Source organism: Batrachochytrium dendrobatidis (genome assembly GCF_000203795.2).
Source record: "Batrachochytrium dendrobatidis JAM81 unplaced genomic scaffold BATDEscaffold_1, whole genome shotgun sequence".
Lineage (NCBI taxonomy): Eukaryota > Fungi > Chytridiomycota > Chytridiomycetes > Rhizophydiales > Batrachochytrium > Batrachochytrium dendrobatidis.
The window spans coordinates 26,387-45,021 of record NW_006281099.1 but is presented as its reverse complement, the minus strand read 5'-3'; the positions used below and the strand labels follow the sequence as shown (position 1 = coordinate 45,021).

Below are 18,635 nucleotides of genomic sequence, written 5' to 3'. Positions count from 1 at the left end.
AGTAAGTAAGCAACTGTATCTGCGAGTCAACAAGTTCAATTCAATTCAAATCGGAAAACGTGCAATCAAAATAATTATTCAGACGACCTTGTCAGGTCAAACTCTATCCAACAGCAGAGAGCATTCATTTCAGTCCTGACACTCTACAAAGATAACTTGAAAGTCTATCCCATGTCTGATCATTCCCAAATATCGACTGTTATCCAGTTATTTGTAAATGGCTTTGATGGATTGGTGATTCTTGTCAAAATAGTCTCTAAATTTGCTTACAGTAACACTGCTTGATTGCAACAATATAATAAATGAATTGCCGAGTGTTGCTGGTTAGATTCATGACAATCTTGAACACTTTCGATTGGTGAAACGATGAATTCTTGATTTTTCACTTTTACCTCAATTTGACCAAAGAGATGCTCTCCAACAAAGTCATTGCAACTGCTGCTTTCTCTCTTGCTCGCCGTTCTGCTGTCTATTCAGTCATTCCTTCTGCCTCTTACTCTGGAAATATCCGTGAGGCTGGCGGTGGTTTTTCCCGCAGAGAAAGTGCTGAAGAAGAACGTTATGCCCATGAACAGGAGCTGATCTCTATCCGTAAACTCAAGGCTGATCTTGCCAAACGTGAGGCTTCCATCCACACCAAACTGGGTCTCCCTGTTGTAGAAGAACCTCATCAAGAGGTTTCTCCCGAGACCTTTGGCTCTGCTGGTCAGCATTCCTCATATGCTGGCGGTGGTTCTATTGGGTGAGTTACTGCTAGATTTGAATCTAGGCACTTGAATGTGTCATTCCACATCATTCTTATTTTTGGTATTGCTCAAACTCATGTTTACAACTGAAATTCATAGTAAACGTGGCGCTGCAGCTGAAGAAAGGTATATCCGTGAACATAATGCTGAAAGAGTCCGTATTTTGCAGGAAAAGAACAAGAAATAAAGAATCTGTCATGTTGGGTTGATTGCCTTTTAAACTGTCTTGATTTCATATTCAAATGTTGTTGGTCATCTAAAGCAAGATTTCACTGTCGTGATCTTGTATTCGTCAAACACTGAATGACAACTCTTTAAATAAAATATTTATTTGGATTATTTCGACTTTTTAAATGAAGCAAATGCAGGTTTGGGTGAAGCGGATCGATTCGCAAGAGAGAATACTGCAGATCGTTTTGAAAAAATAGTCTTGGCTGTAACCAGGATATTTCCACAGCCTAGGATTCCAAACAATGCAGACACTGCAAGAACCTTTAATACATGTTGAATGTTATTTCAATGATTTCCGCTTATTTCAATATACATCAAACTTGCCTGCCATTCGCAATTTAGTGGATCAAAAACATGCATTTCAAACAGTCTATACGAAATCACAATCTGCCACAATTGGCCAATAATTAAAAACGGAGTGAGAACCATGAACTCCCTGTCAACAGCTTGTGAGGGAACACCGTCTCCAATAACCGTATCCATAGGTCGTGCCTTGTCGAGAGCAACCAATGCATAGAGTCGCTTGCGTTGATATCGGTATTGAAGGTATTGTAGCATACACAGAAACAGACAAAACCACAAAAACATGGGTCTGAATTTCTGATAATTACTGCTCTGTGGCCAAATCTACATGGCGATCAAGATCAAATGCAACTAGACATTTAGTATAGGTTGAATTCATGAAACAAAATAATTTCAATAGAAACGGCTTACCAAAACAACTCCAGACAAGATGATGCTCAAGTAATGATGCCCAAACCACCATCGACGAATACGACTCCCATTCACCACTAAAATATGTTCGCGCAAAACAAGTGTGCAGTAATAATACAGGATGAAAAACTCGTACACAGCGTCCAAGATACGATTGCCATGTGTAACCAAGCATGTAACAACAATCACCAGTGATGCAAGTGTCATGTACAGCTTGAATATCTCGTAATCTTTCTTGTATGTAAGTCGGCGCTTGAGGGGTCGAAGAATCACTGGTGCATTGGGTCCTAGAGCTAAACGAAGAATGAGACCTGCTGGATATGGGAAATTATATTCCACATCCTGCAACCTTCGAAGTAGACTGTCTTTTTCTTGATTGCTGATGGATTGGATCTGTGGATTAGATGCCTGCTTCTGTTGGTCCTTGAGGAATGCCAATACCAATGATCGTTGCCTGGTTAGTTCTTTTAAACACTGCTGCTCGGTATCATAAATCTGCTGAGCCAATAGATTGTATTGTACTGCCTTGTCCTATAATGCACCCATTCAATGATAACAAGACATGTTTAAACAAAAAAGTATAACAGTGCAGTAATACATTAAAGAGATCGATATCTGGTTTATATGATCATCACTTGTTTAATAGTTTCAATGGTCCAGCGACTTTGAAAAAGACTAGATCCAGCTTCTCCCATGATAATATAAACCAAAGTATGGACAAAATATACAGAGCTTCAATAGCGGCAATATGATGAGTATTAGAGTAGTGTTCAACAAGATACCTCTAGTTCCTGCAGACCAAGTAATAATTGTTCAAGATGCAACTGAGGAGAAAGCGGCTCGGCAGCTGGATCGTGAGGGGTATGAGATGAAAATGCATTGTTTTTAGCTTCTTGCTTCAAACTACTCTCTTTGTTCTTGGCCATTGATTCAGATTTGATTAAGCACCGCAGTTTCAAAAGGATTGAGTTGCAAGAATATCCAAACTGCTCGAGTTGAGCGGGAATTTGGCGAGTGATTGACAGTCACGTGAAAATATTCATTTGATTGTCATGCAGATGATTATTTCTGGATCGACGTCGCTGTCAATAATACTTGAACTCGAGTATTTTGTAGCAAGTTGTACTTGTGCCATTTGAAATTTAGCAACTCATTTGAAACTAAAGTGTATATTTACTCTTGGTGCATGAACATCATAGTTGTATTCACGTAGAGTGGAGCACCAAATAAGGGTGTATAATAGCCAGTCTCATGACATGATTGTTAATTTACTAGTGTTGTACCTATTACTCTTTCTTTTGATGATTGACATGTATAGTTGCATTAATGAAATGTGTAACCATTACTGAATTAGAGCGCGAGTGTATGGGATTTCAGGATACAACAAAAATGAAAAAGAACTGGTTCAAAAGCAGATTGTTTAAAACTATGGTTTAATTGTAAGCATCGTTGAATAGTGTTTGTTGAAGGAGCAGTCAATCTCTAGTAGAAAAGGGTAGAAACATTTGACCATTATCTATTTCAAAGCAAGAGGCAGTGACTACAAGATAGTGGTCCATTTAACGTGAATATGGCAGTAAATGATTGGAAGCTAATTATTCAGCCCCAGAGCTTATTTTCAAACTAGTGATTTACCAGCAGGCTGACGAGACAATACAGTAGTGCCACGTGTTTATTCGAATCCCGTGATTGTGGAATACAGTTTAGGAACAGCATAATGAGATGAGTTTGAATACATGTAGCATGAGCTAACCCTTTCCACCAAGCATGAGATAACCATGTCGAGTTTGCAAATGATCAAAACACGCATGAATTAGCGACGCGACCCTCGACATTCTGGCCATTGGATAATACCCGTATGTTGTCGATGGTTGAGCATATTCAACCCTAATACACTCATGTATAGCCAGCGCCTCCTTCTTGTCTTTTCTATCAGTTCTAGGTTTCTCTTTAGTTTACTCCACTCCTACGTAAACTACATTGTATCCGGCAGTTTTGATCCGGTATTCATTTGAAAAGCATCCAACTACTCCTCTGTGCACATAATTGGTCCATACAATCTCCGTTAAATATTAAACATATACTCAATACGCCTGAACTGACAAACCACTCTAATTTGGTATTTGGTAACTCAGCCCAAACATGGCCATCATCAAACATCTGGACATTATCCCCTCTATTGATCCATCGCTCTCATCAACCGATTTTGTTGTCGAGGCAGGATGGGGCACTCCTGCATCGATTGTCGGTGTAATCCGTCTTGCAGCATCCAAACCTCTCAAAGAAGCTAGATTGATTCTCGAGTTTCAAGGACAAACCGAGACCTTTTGGGTTGGCTCCAAGGTCCGCAAACCTGGTGATCTTCCTGGCGAGTCGTTCATCCGCAAATTTCAGCAAGTCATTACTGTGGTTCGAGATTCAAAAGAAGTGCTCGAGCCCAACGAGTTTGGATCCATTACTTTACCATTTACGATCCATCTACCGTCCTATGGATTGCCTCCTTCTTTTTTTGATGCTCGAGGATGCATCAAGTACAAGTAAGTAGCGATTAGATCGAGACTCTATTAGTTGTACTTTACTGGATATTTTATACATGCAAATATCATCCTCTATGCATTGCAATTTGAACTTGCTGAAATGTGTACTAGTCCATGTTACCATCCTATTAATTTCATTGCAGACCAACATGTGCATGTTTTGAGTGCAATCTAACATTATTAACCGATTGTTATAATAGTCTTAAAAGCACCCTTATGTGGTCAGAAACTTTTCAACTACTGAAGCCTACCCATGTTGCCAACGTCCCGATTACCATTGTAATGCCTCGTGCACATCGACTTAAACTCATTCGTACACCCTCCATTCTAGAATACGACACTCCATATGATCCAGACCGATGCACTTGTGCCATCAGACTACCCACCCGGGTGTATATTCCTGGACAGCAATTTACCGTCCAGTTTGCTATTTCCTATGTTCCTCAAAAAACCATCGCGTCAATACAGGTATCTATTGAAGGATGCACGACATACAGATCCATCACCAGTGATGCCACAAAGAGAAACAGAAATGCAGTTGTATGGAACCCCTTTCCTCTTGCAGTAACTCGAGAAGTGCCTACTGCAGGTGAGCTGCAATCATACGATCCAAACAATACGCAAATATTCTCTCGCACACTACATTTGGTAACCGACCCAAAGTACCACCAACCGACTCTTGAAAGTTCCCTCATTACTACTCGTTCTATCATCAAGTTTCAGATATTCATGGATGGTGAAGAGGAGCCACATATGTCATTTGAAACCTCCGTTATTGTGATTCCAGCAGACACTATCAAGGAAACTGCCGCGCTGAGGGCATTAGAACTTGCTCGCTCTCAAATCCGTCCCGCCAACGAGATTGTTGTATCTACACCCATTTCAATGCTTTCCCATCGCTCAAAAGGATCGAGTTTCAGCACAACGGCATCAATCAAAACTCCTACAATGTCTAATTTTAACAATGACGACAATTCAACCTTGCGTCCACCAAGCAGTGGAAGTGGAGCATCTAGTTACACTCCATCGGGACAAATGCCCATTCCATTCTCCAACAATCACCACATGTCTGGTAGCAACAACAGCGGCATGCATTCTGTTGGTTCTACCGAAGGTGGGTCAAGTTATCTATCATCCGGTATACCACCTCCCAGATACTCCATTTCCCAGCGTAGTCTAGACACACCACAATCAGCATTTGGAAACTCTTATTCAGCAGATACTTTAACGACTGCTTCAAATGCCAATACGCGATCTACTGGCGAGTCTGGACGTCGACCCTCATTGGCAAGAGATTTGGCAACTTTACCCGAGAATCGTGTTGCAATTTTTCCTACTGAAACCAAAAGTGAAGGGCATGAGAGTGATGACGAACTTGATGGTCTCTTGACTATTGATGAATTAGCTGGACGTCTTGCTGATGCAAATTTAACCCGCAAAGAGTTTGGTAATCTGATGGTACAGGCGCCGTCTGCAGAAACCAAAGTAAGTTTTTTTAATTTAGCTGATGCGAATCTGTCAACGTGTTGCTAATCTAAATGCTGTATTGCCTGTATTCATCTCTGCATATTCAATGAATTTAATGATGGATAAAGGCGGTTGTCAATGGGCTACTCGCTCGCCTTGATTCTGGATATGCATTGACCACGAATGCGATCCAGGCTGCTGAACTTGATGGATCAACTCCACAACCACGACCTTTGAGCGTGTCCCAGCTTGGGCAGCAGTTGGCTATTAACAATGCAACTTGTGAAACTTCAAATCCTGCCGGGGATACTAGAAACTCGCTTTTAGAAGAAGGAGCTGGCACAAGTAAATTGCAAGATTTGTTGGATAGCCTCAATGAGGTTGAACGAGAACATTATGCCAAATCTACTAATGAGTTTGTTTCCATTACTGACATCAAACCTGTCGAGGTAGCCGCAATACCACGACCTTCATCTGCTCAAAACAACCGATCCACCCAAATCCAGCAAATTGACGATTTGCTTGAATCATTGCTTGCCTTTGAGCAAGACCATCAACTGAATGATCCACACCATCCAAGTCTGTTGACTGCTCCACCCACACCCGAATATGCAGCGTTGAGCGTGGTTGTTCCAACACGATCCAGCAGCACCACAAATGCCAACGATACACCCTTGTGCACACCCAAAGATGCGCAACTTTCATTAACACCACCGCAATCCATACAACAACAGTCGAATGGATTTAATTATGAGTCGCACCATTCTGCCAATTCACAACATATGTTTAATGACGAGACTTTGCTACAAGATTCCTATTCATCGCTACCCAAAACACAGCCTGTTATGCCACCACAGCGTAAACAAAAGGCTGTTGCAAGATTCAGCGTCGTCATTGCACATACACCCAACCGATCAGACGAACTATCATTACATGTAGGTGATTTAGTATGTATTCGTGAAATTTTTCGCGATGGATGGTGCTGGGGATACAACGTATTATCCAAATCCGAAGGGTCGTTTCCTATGAAAAAAGTGCAACTGTATGACTCGGTCGCTACCATGTAATTCGAGGGTTAATTATTCCAAATGGAACGTTAGATGAGCAGTAGTCCCTTATCAACCGATTATTTGATTTGAATCATAAATTCAAAGACTAGATGAAAAATAAAATCAATGACATGCATTTCACTGGCGTATTCACATGAAACAAAACTAAACAAGAGCATCAAAATAGAATAAACAGTTTTATGAAATGATGGACTATTGAATACTCTGCACTTTAAATCACATTCAGCGAGTGATGAACATAATACAACACGTTGATTCAACACTGTTTTGGGGTTTCAGTATCAATGAAACGGTAGGAACACAGAGTAGATGTTTGCATGGATGAATTGTGCAAATTGTATGTAGCAAAACATTCATTCTACAGATATACTTTAAAATAATGTTTATTTTCGTGATATACATTTTCTTATTTTTTTGATACGCTGGGTAATGCTTGATTGGACTTGACCGGGAATATTTACAAACCATCCTTTGATTGCATGCAATGACCATTCTTCCACCAAAACAACACGCTCAACCCATTTGCCTATGTGGATGCTTGGTGTGTCGATAATATGAATGAGAAGATATGATATACTGCATACAATGAATGTACATACAATAAAGATGATCATGGCTTCCAACACTGGATTAGTGACGACTGAACGGATACTCACATTCACTTTGTCTAATGTCTTGAACAAGTGAGGGTGAAGCAGATATAAAGGAAATGAGATTTGGCCCAAAAATATAAAAACACGGCGCGATAAAGCCCATTGAATGTATGTGCTTGTTTCGACACAAAGCATGGTCGATGCAGCAAAGAAGAAGATTTGTGGGTTTTGGATAGAGTAATCATCCGAAACACCTTTTTTTCCATGAGAATACATTTGCGATCGCAATGAAGCGCTTATAGAATCAGCAATATTGTAGAGCGGATTGCGAAACAACAACATACCAGATGTGATGAACAAAAGAGTGTTGATGACGTGAGAATAGCGCCATGCTCGGTATCGATCAAAGTAGCCATGGCGAGCAAGATCGCACATTAACAGGCCAGTTATAAACAGTGCACCCCAATTTGTAGTAATTTGGAACCAAACAATTGTGCCACATAAGACTAGATATCTAGCTTTAGGATTATCCTGAAACTGTAGTAAAACTAGAGTTACTGCAAAGATAATATTCGAGTTGATGTACTCGTACGACAGTGTCCATAGTACCCAAGTTCCAGTGTTTGGAATACTGGCGCTGTCAAACATGAACCACAAGTGGTCTGCAATCAACTTTCCATAATTTACAGGGCCGTTAAAGTGGAATATGAGTTGATCTAATGTAGCCATAATAATCATTGGCACAAACAGCCGAAACGGACGACGAATCATTGCAGAAACAAGCTGTCTAGGATTTCCAGTTCTGAGAATAGAAGCTGTCAAGACCCGACCACTAAGAATAAAAAAGATTGGCACACTAATAGCACGGAAAATGTCAGTACACAAGTACATGTTCGAGTGTCATTTTGAAAAATACTTTTGAATTACCTAGCAGACCAAGGCTGGTATGCCAGCAAGAAACTGTGAAGAGCTGGAGTCGGTCCATTCAGATAGTGCAAAAAAAAGACCCAGATAGCAGCTACGCCACGTAATCCATCGTAGTGCAGTAGCTTGCTCGAAGATTTATTGATGCGAGTAACAGAGCAAGCAGATTTTGGATTGAAATCGTTCAATCTCTCAGAAACCTTTTCATCATCAGCCAGAACATGTATAGGTAATACAGTAGAGTGGTCTTTGGGGTTAGGGTCTGTTTCAGAATATCTTGCATTAGTGGCTGAATGAATAGAATTAGAATCAGTAGTTGATTCTTTCAGCAAAACTGATCCAGGCAGAAACTCGGGCATATCAGTTACAAAACAGCCAACATCGTTTTGTTTTTGATTGAGAGTGTGCATACTAAGATTACTGACAGACTCATGCAATCTGTTGTGGTGGGTCGAGTCGCAAGTTTCCGAGTTTGTTACAGAGCTCAGAGTCTTGGACTGCGAGCTTCTACTCTCTGAAATTGCAAGATTCATAGTGTGATGCTCAGAAAGCGGGGTAGTGACCATTTCACTTGATATCTGAAATAATATGCCGATGATGGATTTGATGGAAAGATATTACCTATTTTAGAGTAAATCTAAATGGATTGGAAACACACCATCGAATTCACAGCCCCACATTCATGTAAAACAAAGCACTAAATAAGGGTTGTCTAATAGCCAGCCGACCTCGCGAAATAATAATTCCATCAAATTTACTGAGCAACATTTGTTTGTAAACCCTTCGACAAAACCCGCTGGTTTTTCTGCTGTGTTCATTTTTGCATAACTGAATAGATGTCTAAAACAGCATTCGCATATCTGTTTCAATAAACCCCACACCTCTTTAATCTCCATCACTTTATTCAACACTCGGACATTACAGTATTTAGTGTTGAAATGGAAACAACAATTGTATTTCCGAGACGTGCAACTTTTGTTTTAAACTAGAACGTATTTGATACTAGGATACAACAGAGCTTGTTCAATGTCATGGTTGTGCCAGATACACCTTGTAAAGCCAACACCCTCAATAGCAAACATAATGTCTGGACGTGGCTTGTGTGTCCCTTTGTTGCTTTCGGTTTGTAACAAGAACAACTTGAACCGGAAATGCGAAAGTACTTGCACATGCTTTGTTGATTTGCTTTTGCCATGTTCTGGACAATAGTGTGCCCTTTCGGATCATTGTGTAGAAACATCCTTTGATGGTTTTGGCAAACATGTCTTTTACGTGTGGATTTCTATATTGATGCGCTGTCATGGAAACCAACACGTCAAATGATTGATTAATGGCGCGAGAACTTTTGGAGTGTTTTTAAAAGTTGCTTAGATTTGATGATTGCAAAAAATACACTTTTGTGGTATCATGACAAACAAGCTTTGAACAAAAAGTCAATATGGCAGACATTCAAAATTGAACATGTATAGCTTGTGGGCCTTATCAAGCGCAAATGTTTTGACCAACAGTGTCAATGATTTTGAAAACCATACTATGCACAAAAACCAATTTTTGTGAGTGACGGACAGATTGACTAGGAATGTATCGATACTTTTATTGACAATAGTAGGTCCAAATGTTTGGATTGCAATGAGCAAGTATAGCAATCGTACAATGTGTGAATATGCCATAAGAGAAGCCAAGCAAGATCTAAAACATAGTTTGATTGTGTGCTTCATATGGTTGGAGTGTTTGGAAACTGATCAAAGGAACTGTCCGATTAAACATGATTTACCAACCATTCAATAAACGGTACGATGGTTAACGCTTCATATTATCCATTCTTGAGCTCTACAGAGAATGGCTCGAGTACAATAAAGTATAAACTTGTTTGAACAATTCCAAACACTAAAAAATTAAGAATAAAGTATCGAATATTTAACCATTGTTTATTCCTGAGTAAAATAGTCAATCCAAGAAAATACATCAAGCGTTCCATTGTAGCGGATACGACTTTAAAATCAAATGGAAATCGACTATTTTAAACCCAATCGAGAGACCAGTGAAATTATACTCAGGGCTCTTTGATCAGAATGTATTCTGCACAACATTCACTAGTAGGGTTTCGTTCACGCAACGCAATACTGTATCCAAGCTTATCAATGGCTCGGTAAAAAGTGGTTGCTGGCTTTAACCACGAATCAACCCTTGTATCAAGGTCTGAATAACTAAATGGCGCACCGAAATGCACTTCAACAAGAATCTGCTTGGGAAGAGCATCACTGGGCTCTTTTTCAAGAGTTCGGAGTGTCTGGAATTCGTATCCTTCTACATCAATTTTGAATAGATGAATGGTGCTAACACCAACATCTTTCATCATATTAGAAAGAGTCTTGAATATCTTGCCATCAACGACCTTGTTTTCATCAGAAATACACCACGGATGAAACTCGGTAGTCGGGTTGCTCCATGTACCAGTGCAGTCAAAAGTGTAAATCTAGAAAATGGACAGTGAATAACACATTGGGCGTACACAAGCCAACCTGAAAAAACATAAACGGTATAAATGATTTACCTTGCATTTGTCACCGACAAACTTGTGAATTGATTCTTCAAACTGGAATTCGCCATGGCTTCCAATAGAAAAGATGATGCACGGACTGTCGTCAGGAGTAACCAAATATTCTGGACACATCCATTTTGGACCATCGGGGTGTCTGCCCTTGGGATTATCAGAGTACGCATTTGGACCAAATCTAGATGCAGTGTAGATGCATGCGTGTTAGCAAGAAAACAAACTGATGGAAATATAAAAAGTAGTACAGGTATTTACCGTTGAATTTTAAGAGCGTCACACTGATGGGTAGGCACAAGCAGCTGATGAGGGGAATGATTCTAAAGATGTCGACATTTGATATCAGACGAGGTTACACACCAATACAATATCTCCATATATAAAACCAATACCACGAATATCGCAAAGTAAAGGGTAGCACCTAATAAACTTACATTAAGTGATGTAAAGTGCATGGTCTCATGACGTGGCATGGCGTCCATTTGATCTAGCATCTTGCGCACTTGCTTCAATTTGAATTTGGTCCAGCAGACTTCTGATCTATCATAATCACTGGTGCTTGCAAGACACTTGGAAAAGTCGGTTACATCCAAATCCATAGGTGCATGAACTGTACTTAATGAGCCACCTTTTTGCACCATTGACAGAATGTTTTCGATATGTGATACTTCAGTGAATGAAAGCACCATCAGTATTATGGCAACGATCAGGACTCCTGACACAAGAATGGCTCTGGTGCTCATTATAGACTTCATGACGTATGTTATTAGCAGAGGAACGAGCTGAAAATAGACCAAAATGTTTGGCAATAATAGGGGTCATTGGTGTTTTATGGGTTTATTGCAGTGTCCCAGAAGTACATGGTAGTTTAAACAAATACTAGGTTAGATATCTGCACTTTTACAACCATACTCGCATAAAATGAAATATTAAGGGTATCAGTACATAACAGCCAAGTCTCGTGAAATAATGGGTACCGGCTCCACTAAATTTACTGGGCAGTTATTGTGCCCTTTGAACTTGTACAAAATTCACTGGTCTTTTTGCTCTATGCCCATTTTTGTGCAACTGAGTAAATATTCAAAGCAGTATTCACATTTCTATTCCAGCGGATCCCCAACATTTGTTCAAAGCTTGATTGACAAGAGTTGGATCCAATCTTTGGAATGAATGAATCTGGTGATTGTACAACGTATGGGAATCCTTTCAATTCAAAGTTATAGTTTGTACCATAGGATGAGCGTTGTATCTATCGAGGCAGTCAATTTCCAAAAGTGCACAACAAATACTCGGTCACTGCTTATTCCAAAGCAAGAGGCTTTGACTGCAAGATGGATACAAAAAATAAGGGATACATGTAGGCAATTTACAGATTCTTATTGCCTGATAGTAAACAATTAAAGACCCCAACGTGATTTAAATAAAATAGGGTTCGGTAGCACAGTATGCATACAGATTCATGGATGGCGGGTGATCTTGATCCGGACAGTATAAGCAGTAATCTCGAGTGCAAGACAAAGTCATGAGTGGACTTGAAGCATACGAGTTACTATTCACATGCAGTTCTATCCAAAGGATATATTATCAAATAAAAACTAGCCAGAGCCAAGCTGTGGCTACAATTGCACAAATCTATTGGTGAATGATATCCACGAGTAGATATGGCAGTTCTACTAGAAACAACCAAGACCTTCAAAGATGATAGACAAAGTAGATATTGCATGCATTGAATATCAGCCAGTATCAACCAGTATCAGCTCTGAGAATAAGGAATAGAGCCAGGAATAATGCAAGCCTTGTTACTATGTAACGCAGCAGAAATATAAACATTTATCCATTCATGGTCGAGTTCAGCATGGCTGACGGTCATGCACCAACAATGCCTATTGCAAGCAATGACAAGACTGTAATATGGTGTGCAGCAGAGCTGATTTTTTAAAAATAGATAAAGTGGTTGCTAACCCTGACATTCACAAGTATGAGCTAACCCGTAGTTGAACTACTAGGGTTAAGGCTTATACTCATTGCATCCTGCAGAGTGATGCTATGCAAAGGCTCTGAGTTTATATGAGGTATATGGTGGGGTTGAACAAGGAAATGAATCTTGATATCATTCAGAATACTGCTACAAAGTTCAACTTTAAAGTGGTCGAATATACGCAACAAAGCCATACCTGGAATAGTAATTGGTAGAGATGAAATTCGTGACAGGTTTGCTTATAAATACTGGAAGAGTTTCAAGTAGTCTTGATTTTGCTCAGATAAAAGGAATATCGGACTAGAGTATGTTTAGATAATGAATTAGAATAGAGCTGTATATATAGGAACAGTAGAGTCGGAGTTTATGGAAAGTTGCAATTGTCGGTAGTACACTAGTGCATCCAAGTAACAGATCATGAATAATGGCTGCAATTGTGTTACAAAACAGACAGTAGAACCAGGAGCACATTTAGCAAGAGAATGATATCTATAATGATCGTATACTTTTGACTTGCTGGCTACTCTGGATCTATCTACAACAGTAAAGATTCATACAATCAAGAATAAGAATTAATTGCAAGGTTTCTATACGTGGCGGAGTTGAAATTGAACGTCAGGGAATGCAGTACGTTTGTTGTAGTCCATTATGTGATTCGTAGTGGACTACAACAGCAGGGGATCTCCATATAAATCTTTTTAAAGTTAAAACTCGGACACAACAAAGGTACGCATCCTCCAAATCATATATAGTATATACAATCGAACATAAATAAAGTACCCTAAGGTACTTTTTACACTAATAAATCATTACCGTCTTTTTTTATTTCATATTTTCGCATCGAAAATAAACGATCTTTTAATTGTTATAATTAATTAAAAGATTGTTTATTTCTGACAAAGTCTGTGTATAACCATTTATCTCTCAAATACTATCAAATAAATGGTTCTGAAAGTGTACAATGGTTATACGCAAAATTTAACTGAAATATAGATTTGCGGGAAAACTTGAAACCCGAAAGCCCGGAAACCCGGAGGAATTTTATTTTTGACAGTGAAAGTTTGCGTATAACCATTTACACTTTCAGAACATTTATTTAAAGTCTTTGAGAGATAAATGGTTATACACAGACTTTGTCAGAAATAAACGATCTTTTAATTAATTATAACAATTAAAAGATCGTTTATTTTCGATGCGAAATTATGAAATAAAAAAAGACGGTAATGATTTATTAGTGTAAAAAGTACCTTAGGGTACTTTATTTATGTTCGATTGTATATACTATATATGATCTGGAGGATGCGTACCTTTGTTGTGTCCGAGTTTTAACTTTAAAAAGATTTATATGGAGATCTTCTGTTGCTGTAGTCCACTACGAATCACATAATGGACTACAACAAGGGAATACAGTACGTTGATTATCATAGATAGCAAGTCTTGTTAAAGCACTGGATTTCAGCAGCTACAATTTAACAAGTAGTCTGTGATGCATTGTACTCCAATCCCGCCTCAACCATCTTGTGATTTCATAGTCTTGCTTTCCTTGCACATTGCTTTCAAATTGTTAGCTCTAGTTTTACTGAAAGAGTTGAACTGATTACTAGCATGGATGCTGCTATTTCTGCAGGATTATCTCGCAACTTTTACTACAATGCAGGTCTGGCATTGCTCATTCTAGTCGGCATCTATATTTCATACTTTAGTCAAGGTTTCTTTACCCCTGCTGCCAAATATCCTGCATCTACTACTACTGCTAAACCTCGGTCCTTTTTCAGCCTACCAATCCGTGGTTCATGGACCCCATTTCGTGCGTTCCAAAGTAACTATCTACTTGTTTACGGACTAGTGCTTATCTCTGACTGGTTACAAGGACCTTATATATACTCGCTCTACAAATCCTACAACTATGAGCTTGATATCATTGCCTTGTTGTTTGTCACTGGGTTTTTGTCATCAGCTATTGTTGGCACGTTTGTGGGCTCCATTGCCGACCGTTTGTGAGTGTTGGTTCATGTGTTGCCGCCATTGCTGTGGACAGATGTTGAATGATACGTTTAGATAGAATCTAACCCTATGTTTTGTATCGTTTAATCAACTCCTATCATCAGCGGAAGAAGACTGGGATGTGTGTTGTTCTGTGTCTTTTATGCTCTTTCCTGTCTCACTAAGCTTTCTCCAGAATTTGGAATGCTCATGCTTGGACGAGTTCTAGGAGGCATCTCCACTTCATTGCTGTTTACTGTCTTTGAGTCTTGGATGATATCAGAGCATCGCTCACGCGGTAAATCAATATATTCTCGATGTCCATGTGTGATTGATCTAACCTTGTTGAAATCTACAATCTAATGCCATTGACTAGGATTTGGTGAAAATCTTTTGTCTGAAACTTTTGCCTGGTCGACTTTTGTCAATGGTCTGGTAGCAATTATATCAGGCAGGTTGAATAATGACGCACAACTTTGTAATCCAAATGTTCAACTAAACCTGTACAATCACTGTTTTTAGGCATCGTTGCGAATTTTTCTGTGGATTATTTTGGACTGGTTGCACCATTTATGATTGCCATCGTGGTCTTGATACTTGCCATGGTTATTATCATTTTAACATGGACAGAAAACTATGGAAACAAGTCTGCATCCACTTCCTCTCCGTCGTTTTTCTCAGTCATTCAAATCATCTATAACGATCCCGATATCTTTGCCGTTGGAACAATGCAGTTTTGCTTTGAAAGTGCCATGTACACTTTTGTGTTTCTATGGTCTCCTGTTTTGGAAACATTGGCTGGATCTACCATCAAACTTCCCTTTGGTGTCATATTTTCCAGCTTTATGGTTTGCATTATGATTGGTTCGCTATTTTTCAAAATGCTTAATCAAAAACAGTTTACTCATGAGTCTATTGCCAAAGTTGTGTTTTCGGTTGCATCCGTCGTGTTTTTTCTTCCAGCTTTAACGACCAATGAAGCACTCACGTATATAGCCTTTAATGCATTTGAGATCTGTTGTGGCATTTATTTTCCATCAGTAGGGTCTATTCGCAGCAAAGTGATTCCAGAGAATACTCGTTCTACAGTCATGAATATCTTTCGCATTCCTCTCAACCTCATTGTTGTTTTGATTCTTCTCAAAGTTGATAGTGTGTCCCATTCATTTATTTTTGCCATTTGTGCAACTTTGATTGGAATTGCGTGCTGGTTTGCTCAAAGACTTTCCAATAATAGGCAAAAGAAGCCAGCGCAGTATCAGCAGGTCGTTCCCGATGAAGATTCTATTGCTTGAAACAGGTCAAGAAAAAACAGTTTGATAATGAATTTTTAATTTCAACATCAATGCATGGTTTTATAAGCTCATAGGTTAATGAATTTAAACAATAAGAAAGGTATTGAAAAAATACAAAGAATAGACATTGGCTTGATAGACGCCAAATATTTTAAAGTAATGACACATTACCTGAACTGTTTATTATTGCATATATGCATGTTTTGGGGTTTTTAGTATACAATTAAATCGGTTCATGAAACCAGGTTGATATTTTCATGAATCTGTATTTAGAGTCGTATCAAGTATTCAACCAAAAATACCAGTAAACTCGAGTATTGATCAACAATTAGCATACACAGTCGATTGTAATTGTTGTAGTGGATCACACATGTCATGGTGTATGTTGATATGTTGCATTTGAGCACATGTCATGATGATCAATGTCAATCACACACAACTGGTAATGTATGAGCAATGACGACACTCGACGACTGCAACGATCGATACCAACCATATCGAGTGAGTTGATACATTGCATTGTCATTGGATGCGCGATGTCAACAGTGTAATATGGTATATTACAGCGAGTATACCAATGACTCGTCATTTTTGAACGAGTCAAACTGGTCGAGTTGATCAGATCTGATATCAACACAACTATTTTGTTAATCTCGGTATTCTACTTGATACATGATGTGTAAATACGACTTGTCAACTGATATTATATCAACAAAACACATGCATGTCAGGATCATTGATTTGTACAGGCATACAATATATAACCAATTGTATTTAAAATACAAGTGTCAAAGTACAATGATATCAGCAAGCATGTTGATCAAGACTGGAATGATCAAATTCAACACATGTGTGTTCAATGCATTGTATTGTAATGTAGTGTATTTATTACAAGCTGAATCAGTAATGCGGTTGTAGAATGACAGTCGATTAGATTAGAGCCAGTTTGGATTAGCACTTGAATCGATAATTCGCGATCTTCATTTTAGTGTCGACTCAAGAATGACTTAGCTCTCCGTAGAGTGGATGAAACTCTCTGTAAAGTGGATGAAGCTGTGTGTTGACTGGGTGGAACACTAGAAGATGTTTGAGTGGGATGAACTGCAGATGTTTCTACTAATGACGGCTGAGTAACATCAGGATCTTCCAAAACCTTGGGAAAATTCTCTAGGTTCTGCATTATTTTGTCATATGATGGAAGTTCAGGATCAGTACCTTGTAGAGTCACTTTATAATGTTTAGGATTATTCATTACAACGTCATATGATGGTGGTGAGTTTTCAAAATCTTGTTGTGATGGACCCTGCATTCCACTAATAGAGGCATACATGGATTCTGATAATCGATTCGGTATTCCAGTATAGAATTGATGAATGCAATCCATAATCATGTAATTTGCTTGAAGTCTCCTCATATATGTACTAATTGTGTTGTGAAGACTAAAACTATCATCAAAAAAGTATCCTGTGAGTTTTTTTCGGCTGAATACAACTTTCGACGCCAAACAGAGTATTCGTCGTCACATATCTCTCGCTGCTTTTCGAGATCCACAAGGTCTCGACGCATTTTTCGAAGCTCGATTACAGTCTCGCTATAGCTTGAATCATCATTTTTTGACAAACGTTTAGCTTTTAAAAGCTTAACTTTTTTACTCAGATGCTTTACTAATTCCTTTTGAGAATCAACTGCCATTGATGCGGACCTAAAATCTTTCTCTGCTGTGTCGGCACCACGCTTCACTGTCGCATATTTCTTGATCAACTTCTTAGGTTTGCTTGAAAATCCTTCACAATAAACTGAATCTACATCTAAATCAGTAAATGTTGAAGTGCTAGGATAAGCACTTGTAGTCGAGCTGGGGATGACTGGACTAGCAATAGTGACCGAGCAGACAGCCAGGATTGATGCAAATACGACAACTGCGAGCTTCATTATACTGGTTTGGTCAAACAAGTTGTATATGGTTGTTATTCAGCAAGTAGGGTTTGGATCGTATTTATACCTGCTACTGAACGGATAGTATTAAAAGCATGTTCCTTGAGTGCCGTCCTAAGGAATTTGTGTTGTTGTCAAGGTTGATGTTGGTTTATTGCTATCAATACCGAAGTAATGAAAAGGAGGATCCCTTTATATCGTGTGCAATCTTGATTAGCTACTGCTTGACTGTGCATTCAAATACCATGATTAATCGATTGTGTAGCTTTGCACTGGTTTTCAGTCTAGCCCTAACTAATAAGCCACAATAAGCCACAAACGATCAAGTACAGACCAAGTATGACGATGGAATGTCGGTCATTCATGTATTGGATGGTCAACATATTTACAGGCATCATTGCTTGCTGATCATGTCATGACCAATATTGACTGTGTAGTTTAGAGTTTACAATGTTTGCGAGTATGGTATACAGTGATGATCGGTTCAAAATATCACATTGACTAAACAACCAGCTTGCACAATGCATGTAATCATCAATCCGTCAAGTCATGATTGATATTGATCAAATGATTGACATTCAACTCACCTGGTGTCGATATGCATATAC

General features: G+C 38.9%; 7 protein-coding genes across 7 annotated transcripts; 3 read left to right on the top strand and 4 right to left on the bottom strand.

Annotated features, from left to right (window-relative positions):
• Positions 1–410: 410 nt before the first annotated feature.
• Positions 411–933, top strand: BATDEDRAFT_85640 (uncharacterized protein; the record flags this gene model as incomplete). The annotated part of the gene is made up of 2 exons (XM_006676141.1): positions 411–742; positions 846–933. 2 exons carry the CDS (start codon positions 411–413, stop codon positions 931–933), a joined length of 420 nt encoding a protein of 139 aa, XP_006676204.1.
• A 149-nt stretch (positions 934–1,082) lies between these two features.
• BATDEDRAFT_21139 (uncharacterized protein) lies at positions 1,083–2,617 on the bottom strand (the record flags this gene model as incomplete). The annotated part of the gene is made up of 4 exons (XM_006675146.1): positions 1,083–1,238; positions 1,332–1,604; positions 1,692–2,222; positions 2,474–2,617. The coding sequence occupies 4 exons, from the start codon at positions 2,615–2,617 to the stop codon at positions 1,083–1,085; spliced, it is 1,104 nt and encodes a 367-aa protein (XP_006675209.1).
• A 1,216-nt stretch (positions 2,618–3,833) lies between these two features.
• BATDEDRAFT_21138 (uncharacterized protein) lies at positions 3,834–6,762 on the top strand (the record flags this gene model as incomplete). Its single annotated transcript, XM_006675145.1, has 3 exons — positions 3,834–4,228; positions 4,429–5,713; positions 5,824–6,762. The coding sequence occupies 3 exons, from the start codon at positions 3,834–3,836 to the stop codon at positions 6,760–6,762; spliced, it is 2,619 nt and encodes an 872-aa protein (XP_006675208.1).
• Positions 6,763–7,148: 386 nt separating this feature from the next.
• BATDEDRAFT_85653 (uncharacterized protein) lies at positions 7,149–8,848 on the bottom strand (the record flags this gene model as incomplete). Its single annotated transcript, XM_006675845.1, has 2 exons — positions 7,149–8,190; positions 8,286–8,848. 2 exons carry the CDS (start codon positions 8,846–8,848, stop codon positions 7,149–7,151), a joined length of 1,605 nt encoding a protein of 534 aa, XP_006675908.1.
• A 1,344-nt stretch (positions 8,849–10,192) lies between these two features.
• Positions 10,193–11,579, bottom strand: BATDEDRAFT_33864 (uncharacterized protein; the record flags this gene model as incomplete). The annotated part of the gene is made up of 4 exons (XM_006675610.1): positions 10,193–10,758; positions 10,837–11,017; positions 11,095–11,156; positions 11,271–11,579. 4 exons carry the CDS (start codon positions 11,577–11,579, stop codon positions 10,336–10,338), a joined length of 975 nt encoding a protein of 324 aa, XP_006675673.1. The 3' UTR covers positions 10,193–10,335.
• A 3,038-nt stretch (positions 11,580–14,617) lies between these two features.
• Positions 14,618–15,936, top strand: BATDEDRAFT_3104 (uncharacterized protein; the record flags this gene model as incomplete). The annotated part of the gene is made up of 4 exons (XM_006674833.1): positions 14,618–14,811; positions 14,923–15,095; positions 15,174–15,275; positions 15,320–15,936. Coding segments are annotated over 4 exons (1,086 nt in total), but the record flags the coding sequence as incomplete, so codon positions are not given.
• Positions 15,937–17,077: 1,141 nt separating this feature from the next.
• On the bottom strand, positions 17,078–18,024 carry BATDEDRAFT_21134 (uncharacterized protein; the record flags this gene model as incomplete). Its single annotated transcript, XM_006675144.1, has 2 exons — positions 17,078–17,513; positions 17,582–18,024. The coding sequence occupies 2 exons, from the start codon at positions 18,022–18,024 to the stop codon at positions 17,078–17,080; spliced, it is 879 nt and encodes a 292-aa protein (XP_006675207.1).
• Positions 18,025–18,635: the final 611 nt, after the last annotated feature.